At 43.5% G+C, this 8,131-nt stretch overlaps 1 protein-coding gene across 4 annotated transcripts; it reads right to left on the reverse strand.

Annotated features, from left to right (window-relative positions):
- Window positions 1-452: 452 nt before the first annotated feature.
- On the reverse strand, window positions 453-7,509 carry ZNF706 (zinc finger protein 706). 4 transcript variants are annotated; one of them, XM_032610387.1, is made up of 4 exons: window positions 7,409-7,509; window positions 3,237-3,373; window positions 1,563-1,670; window positions 453-760 (listed from the first exon to the last, which is right to left on the reverse strand). In XM_032610387.1, exons 2-3 carry the CDS (start codon window positions 3,369-3,371, stop codon window positions 1,575-1,577), a joined length of 231 nt encoding a protein of 76 aa, XP_032466278.1. In that variant the 5' UTR covers window positions 3,372-3,373; window positions 7,409-7,509; the 3' UTR covers window positions 453-760; window positions 1,563-1,574. The 4 variants fall into 4 exon arrangements, with proteins under 4 accessions (XP_032466278.1, XP_032466277.1, XP_032466275.1 ...); XM_032610386.1 differs by lacking the exon at window positions 7,409-7,509 and adding an exon at window positions 7,034-7,116; XM_032610384.1 differs by lacking the exon at window positions 7,409-7,509 and adding an exon at window positions 6,811-7,022.
- Between the last annotated feature and the right edge of the window lie 622 nt (window positions 7,510-8,131).

The following is an 8,131-nucleotide window of genomic DNA, read 5'->3' on the forward strand; positions in this document are numbered from 1 at the left end:
CGTATTTTGTATGAACAGCAGGCTGATTACTTCATTGTGGCATATACTTCAGAACCTAATTTTTCAGACGGGCTGACTGACAATCCAACCACTTTAAGGAATTTATCAGTTATCTACAAGCTAGACCTGGCTGGCAGGTACAGCCAGGTCACACAGCAAGTTTAAATATTCCAACCTCAATCACAAGAAACAATCAGAGGGGAAAATGACACATGATTGCAATATACTAAGGCAGCAGGTAAGTCATTCTTCACCTAGGTCAGCAGCTGCCAATAAAATCGTGTGCACAAATTTAATGAATGAGTCTGCTCTAGTTTAACTATGAACATGCCCCTGAACTTAGAAAGGGAGATAAGAATTGCGCTTGCAATTCTAGCTGATGAATTCATTAGACTGTTATAAGGCAAATAATGTAGAAAGTTAGAACAGAATTTCTAGAACCATTTATCCTGTGATGTTGTAAAATCAAAGTACTACTTTATTAAATGAGTTATTTTATACAATATGAACATCAATATAATTACAATTGTAAAAAAATTTTTTATAACAAGGATGGACTGATTTTCAGATTTCCAAATCAGAGTCAACTGTACATTTACACAGAATTGTCTTTGCATGAAGCCCAAAAGGGAACAGCATAAAAATGAATGTTTCTGTAGCCCCTTTATTTTTGCTGATCAACAGTTTGTTAGAAAAGCAGCTGCAGGTTTGTTACCTAAGGTCTGAGACAGGAGGAGAGTCAAAGGTGTCACGAATTCACCTACAAAACATAAGCAAGATTTTCGGTGAATGTAAGCATTACACAAATGTGATTTATATGCATTTCAAATGTCTTTAAAAAAAAGCACAGGATGAACTGGGAGATTGGAATTGACATATATACACTAACATGTACAAAACAGATAACTAATAAGAACCTGCTGTATAAAAAAATAAATAAAATTCAAAAAGAGCACAACATGCCTAAACGACGAAGTTAGTCTGACAGATCTGTCAGCTGAATTTTTATAAACAGATCTTTGATGAATTTACTTTAAAAATAATACTCATGCATATACCATCACCACCATTTAGAAAAAAAAATCCAACCACACAAAGTATAAACTGATTTATTTTCAAGCAACTACCTAGTTTGTACAGTGAATGCCTACATTTTGCCTTACATTTTAACGTACTCAGAAGCTCTACTAAGCATTCTAAGTAAAATACCTGCAAAAAAGCACTCATAAACTTTGGTCTGCATCACTTCTGGGATCAAGACTCTAAATACCTTTATAATAGTTATTTTCTTTAAACTGAAAACTTTCTTCCATTCTTGGACCAGAGTGGGCCAGCATCACCTCATGCCATTTTTGCCTACAGTGGTTAAAAACGTGGATGTTTCAAAGGCATTGAAAGGATATGGTCTGGGAAAATGGACTTTTAACAATTGTAAAGTTAAACATTAACTTCAGTAATGAAGTCTCAGCTAGACGACAGAAATCAATTTTACAATTACAGAAGATAATTCTGCTCTCCTATACAGCCCTGCCATTAGCGAACAAAAAGAAAAGGTCAATTACCTGTAAACAACTTTATGCCTGAACATCAGCTAATTCTGGAGGAAGCGGAGTCTTAGGATGCTTGCTCTCAAAGTGCTGCTTGAAGGTCTTAGGGTCTGGCATTTGTGTCTAATTTAAAAAATTGTGCAAAAAAGAAGAGTTAGACCTCATCCGTGAAATAAAAACGTGCTAACTTTTAAAGTCCTGAGACTACTCACGATTGACAACTATTGCAAAACACTTTTAAATTCCTATAACTTAATGGCTGGCATATGAAAAAGGACCCTGTAACAAAGAAATTCCTAGCATATTCCCACATTTCACATACAAAGGGTCACACAGAATGAAGTATTCTTATCTGATTAACAGTAAACAATAGGTAATATTTACCGAACACATTATGTTAAGCATGTTACCAGAATTCTCATAGAACCGTCCAGTGATTTTTTTTTTTTTTTTTTTTTCGTGGTACACGGGCCTCTCACCGTTGTGGCCTCTCCCGTTGCGGAGCACAGGCTCCGGACGCGCAGTATCAGTAATACTTCAATAAATGATAAACTTTAGTCCAGGAATCAAGTCTTATCAAGATCCCTTCCCATCCCTACTACCAATTCTACCTAGGCATAGGGCTTTGGGGGGAACAAAAAAAGTTTCTTGTAACTGGATCAACCTCACTATGCACTTTTCCTTTGGCACTTTTATTCACTAACTTCAAGGGTAGTGAGCTTGAACAAACAGGCAAAAAAGAGACCCTGGCTTGGAATTTAAGAAAAACTTCTTTAAGGCAGTGTGGTATAGTGGTCTAAAAGGTGGGCTCTGGAGCTGGACCTCCTGGGTTTAGATCCTAGCTCTTCTGCATACTAGCTGGGTGACCCTGCACAAGTTATTCAGTCCCCATGACTCAATTTACTCTCCTGTAAAATGAGAATAAAAGTACTTTATGCCATAGGGTTGTTATGTGAATTAATGGGCTCATGCATGTAAAACACTTCGATCAGTGTCTGGCACCCGGTCAGCACTCAATAGCAGCTGTTATGATTATTCTTCAAATCTAATAAAACACATTAATTCTAGTAAAAGCCCTCAGTGTGAATATACTCTATTTAGTTTTGCAGACATCATAACTATGAATGTAGCGAAGAAAAAAAAAAAAAACCAATTAATATAACCAGAGGTATATTACATAGCTCTAAATTAAGAATGTAAATCTGACCTTTTTTAAAGTTCAAAGTGTTGCCCTTAAGAAGACATCTTTATTCTCCATGAGGAAACGGATTTTGCTTTGTTCACTCCTTCTCACTAACACCAAGAGAACTGTGCCTGGCCAAAGGAGCTATCCAAAGCATGTAATTGTTGGGACTCCTCTGGCGGTCCAATGGTTAGGACTCCACACTTCCACTGCAGGGGGCACAGGTCCAACCCCTGGTCAGGGAACTAAGACCCTGCATGCTGCACGGAGTGAACAACAACAACAAAAAGCATATATATGTGCGTGTGTATATATGTGTATACACGTATATATATAAAACTGTGGAACAGATAAATGAAGACGGGTTCCTAACACAACCAGTTCTCAAATCTCCTATTTCAAGTAAAGCATTTATCTCGCCATGTTTGCAAAATTTTAACCTATACAAACCAATCTCTAATGAAAGAACTGTCCACGAGAAAGCTAAGTCTTTCAATTCCCCTTACCCTACAGACAGTGCAGGTATATATTAAGGCAGCTTTGGCAGCAGCCTTTTGGTCATGTCCTTGTTTCTTCTTTTGTCCAGCTTGCTTTTTGGCATTTTTCTGCTGAGACTGAATCTTCTGCTGTCCACGAGCCATATCTAAAAACAGAAGTTGAGGCATTAAAGTGAAATCTAAGTATGATAACACTCTCAGAGTTACAAATTCTCATATACAATGCTACTAGAGGATAAATTGATATAACCACTGTAGAAAACTAGTCGTCTACTCTATAATCTCACAATTCCACTCTTGGTATATATTCAACAGAAGTGCAGGTACACTGTTTCTAAAACTGGAAACAATCCAAATGCCTACTAATAGTAAGATGGATACATAACTTGTAGCAGATTTCTACAATGGAATACTATGCAGCACTCAAAGAGAAGAAACTATTGTTAAACAACATGGTTATATCTCAGCATTAAGGAAAGAAGCCAGATACAAAGAACATATTGTTGTATAAAGTTCAAAACAGGCAAAACTAATCCAGGAAGTAACGCTGGGAAGAAAGGGCATGAGGGGGATTTCTGGGGTACTGATAATGTTCTGTGTCTTGATCTAGGTAATGGTTATACAGGTTGATTCACTTGTAAAAATTCACTGAGCTATACACCTAAGAATTGTACACTTTCTTGTATGTAATCTTCAAAAGTTTACCAAAAACAGTTTAGCCCCTTCCTCAATCATTTGTCTGATCATTTTGCAAAGGTACTCTCCCCTTCCAGTATTCACTGTGCGACCTGAGATTCTTACAACTTTAAGAGAAATAAAAGCTGTCATCTAATGTCTCTAAAGGAGCTCATATGAGCAATGGAAACCGTTCTCTTAAATACTCAGGTTTCATGAAACTACTGTGCTATTCTTTCTTAAAAGAAAAAAATGGTATTCGTAGGATTGCTGGACAAATTATTAAATAAGATTAAGGGTACCTTTACAAAAATGAAAGATACCACTTTTTACTACTGATTATCTGAAATGAACATGGGTTAAAAATTAAGGGAAAAGAACTACTTTTATTTTTTCATTAAAATTAAAGACTCCTTTAAGACAACACAAGTTAAATCTGTTCATAAAAGGTCTATAATGAGTCTCAGCTGCTTTTTAAATACTTTAAAATAGGATCTAAGGAGAATTCCTATGGATAGTTTTGACTAGCACTGCAATTAAATTTTAAACTTTTAAGTCATTGCAGGACATGAACACACAAAGGATCTATAACTTCACCAGAAAATAGTGCTAGCTTTTTCTGACTGGAACCTTAACTAGTTAACAGGTATGAGGTCAAAGCATTTCATTGAAACACCTGAGCTTCTCCCAAAAAGAAAAAGGGAAACTGAAAAAATAAACACATCAATTGGACGAGTTCCCACTAGCATTAAACACTGAACCAGAAGTCAAAATATAAAGAAGGATCAAACCTTTTCTAGGAAGCTGGCTGAATATTTTAACAAATTACAAAAATGTTTAGTATGCTAGCCTAATATTAGAACCCCATTCTCACCAAATAAAGGTAAATATTACCAGACGTCTTAGCCCTTGAAGCCTATCATTTCTGTTATTTTTTTTTTTTAATTTATTTATTCATTTATTTATTTTTGGCTGTGTTGGGTCTTCGTTTCTGTGCGAGGGCTTTCTCTAGTTGTGGCAAGCGGGGGCCACTCTTCATCGCGGTGCGCGGGCCTCTCACTGTCGCGGCCTCTCTTGCTGCGGAGCACAGGCTCCAGACGCGCAGAGCTCAGTATTTGTAGCTCACGGGCCCAGCTGCTCCGTGGCACGTGGGATCTTCCCAGACCAGGGCTTGAACCCGTGTCCCCTGCATTGGCAGGCAGACTCTCAACCACTGCGCCACCAGGGAAGCCCCATTTCTGTTATTTTTTAAAAACCAAATTCTTATTAATTCCAAGCTGAATGAAATGATTTTTTTTAATGTATATTTATGGCACGCTTACAAACCAATTCCCATGGAAACAGATTTGGATACTTTTGTATTATTTGGATGATAGGTATTCAATCTTTATGCATCCTAATGTTTATAGCATTCTTAATGTCTCAATGCCTTAGTATCAATACCTTATGTTAGAATACTTCAGTTCTCTCATAGATCTGAACTCTTCCACACGATGTATGCTATGCTACGTATGTTAATACACTGTGTGGGTAACCTCTTAATTGTTTTACATAGGAAGAAAAACATAAAATGGTAAGCTACTAATTCTAGAGGTTTCTTTGATATCTAGAAGTTATTAGCTATTTTGATAACATTTTCAAGCAGTGATCTGTAGAAAGCAATGCCATTAGATACACATTATTTTTAACTTTTGCAGTTACCATTTCTCCTCAAATATAACATTAACAATACATTTAACCCATCTTCATTGTCATCTAACAAAAGTAACAAAAAGCCATAGAAGTTTTAATAAATAGAAGACTGTGGTTGCTTGTTCTTATTTTTAAAACAGAAAACACCAGGTAAGGGAAACTGAATCAGTCTAAACGCCTGAGGTAGGCCCCTAAGTTCTAGCAACACGCTGCACTGATTTCCTTTCTGAAAGCAGAAATGCAAACGAACAAACCACCTGCTTTTGGACAGCTCGACTTAGGACTTATTCTCAAGCCAGCTGAGTTTTCTACAAGATCTAAGCGTAACCAAGCATAACTTCTCCTTGACTAAATACAACAAACGGAGGAGCAAGAAGTCCTTTATAAGTACCTAAAAGCTGACTTTTAATATAACTCTTATTTTGTATGGTCTTCTGAGGGGGCTCCAAAGAGGGAAGCAGTAGAGGGAATAAGGAGTTCTTCCAAAATGAGGAGCTCTTACAGGAGGCAACAAGTAAGCACTGTCCCAAAGATCCTCTTAAAACCAAAACAAACGAGTAAGAGAGAAATAGATTTTGGATCCAAGAAGTAGGATCATTCTCCACAAGCATCTAAAACGAAGAGGCCCAAGCAGTGACCAACATCCTGACCCTAGCCTTTTAAATACATCCCTTTTGGAGAGGAGAGAGGATGAAAGCACCAGCAGTGAGGTCTCTTTCACCCAGCACTTCGCTGAGCCCAGCTGCAGCCCAGCGCGCCTTCCTTCCCAAACCGGCCTCTCCCGCCTGGGAGAGCTCCCTCCTCTTTTCTGCCACCCAGAGCCACACAACCCCTACCTACCCGCCACTCCTCACGGACCCCGGCCCGAGACGCGCCTCCTGGAGGCCTCGGCTGCCCGAAACCCGGCCCCTTCGGCCACAGGGAGCCCCAGCCTCGAGAAACCGACCAGCTGCTGTCGCCGGCGGGTTACCGCTCCGCCGCCGCGGCCGGCCTGCGACCCGGCCACCTGCAGGGCCTGGCAGACGCCCGAGCTTCCCGTCCTTCCGCGGCCCGCGCCGGGACCGGACGGGCTCGGCCACCCCCAGGGAGGCGGGGCAGGCCGGCGGCCCCTCGCGACCCGCGATGACCCCCCACGGTCCCCGCCGACCCCGCCGGCAGGGCCCCCACCCGGCTCCCAGGAGTCCTGCGGCGTCAGCACCGCCCCACAGCCGCTCACCCGGGCCGGGACAGTCTTGCGTCGGAGAAACCGCGCAGCGCGAGAGGGCCGGGGTAGGTGGCCGGAGGGAGAGGAAGGGGAGCGCAGCGCGCCCAGTACCGCTTCGGCCTCCTCCACCCGCCAAGGAGGGGAAAGGGGAGAGCCGGGAGCACAACAGCCCGCGCCTCGCACCCGCCGCCGCGCGCGCCCGCCGCCGCCTCAGCCTAAGGGGAGGCCACTACACCTCGTGCTCGCGCACACCGCACAGCTCTCCCAGTCGCCCCAGCGCAGCCTGCTCAGCGCAGCCCCCGCCCACCGGCCTTCCTGCCGCGGCCTCCCTCCGCCCCCACCCGCTTGCGCGCCTGCGCCTCTTCCGGTTGCGCGGGCCAATGGCAGCGCGCCTCTATTACATAAGCGAGAGGGGGCGGGGCCTGGCGGGGACGGTGGCCCCTCAGAGACTGGAACGGCAGGGGACGTCGCGCTCTGTCCCCGGCGCACCGCCTCCCGGTTCTCTTGCGTGTTCCATCTGGGCGGCTTCAGCCGGCCCTAGGAGCCGCGTGATCTCGGTCCTGGCGGGTGACGGCCCGCAGTGTGATTCACAAGTCGCTTGCTCACTCACTGGGGCGGCGGCCAGGCTTCGACCCCTGCGTCCCCTCTCACGAGCTTCCAGTCTCGGCGGTGTCCTCCTGTGCCCCGGCCTGGGGAGGATCCCGGAGAGGGTCGCCAGCGCCGCGGAGGTGTGGGTCACCGACCCCGGAGCCCGCCACCCTGGCACACCGCCGCTTCCGCCCCCAGTGCGGCCGGCGGTCCGGGAGGCCCTGAACTGGGACGCGCGGCCTTTGTTCTCTCACCACCTACCTTTTACCTCGTTCCCATGGAAACCTCAGTTATTTGACCATTCTGGGGGTTTTAGTGAGTTCAAGATTCACGCCTGACTGTCTCACTGAAAATTGCCGTCTAGGCCCCCCTGACCGTTTCAGGCTGACTACTTAACAATATACAGAGTTGTTAATACTTAGGGAAATGGTTAAGTTGTGGGTTTTTTGGTCTTGATTTATAGGCTACGACAGCTAATTTCCAATATCAGAATCAAGAGTGATGGCGATTGTAACGATTATTAAATGTTTATCTGGAAAGGGCAGCATGTTTAGACGTCGGCTTTTTCTTAACCTCCCCACCCCCGCCCCCCAGCACACATTGGTTTGTAATTAGAACTACAGATAAAACAACAAAGGAGGGTCTTGCATTTGACTGTCCCACCTTGACCCATAGCCTCCGCTCTCCCAAATTTGCCTGTCAGTGCCCCAGGAAATGTTAGTTGAACATAAGTACATAGCAAGTT

Source organism: Phocoena sinus, chromosome 17, assembly GCF_008692025.1.
Source record: "Phocoena sinus isolate mPhoSin1 chromosome 17, mPhoSin1.pri, whole genome shotgun sequence".
In the NCBI taxonomy this organism is placed as follows: domain Eukaryota; kingdom Metazoa; phylum Chordata; class Mammalia; order Artiodactyla; family Phocoenidae; genus Phocoena; species Phocoena sinus.

Coding starts and splice junctions, on each gene's coding strand:
- ZNF706 (XM_032610387.1), bottom strand. CDS start 3,371: ATGGCTCGTGGACAGCAGAAGATTCAGTCTCAGCAGAAAAATGCCAAA. Junction 1,671..3,236: donor ATACCTGCACTGTCTGTAGG/GTAAGGGGAATT, acceptor TTTTTAAATTAG/ACACAAATGCCAGACCCTAA.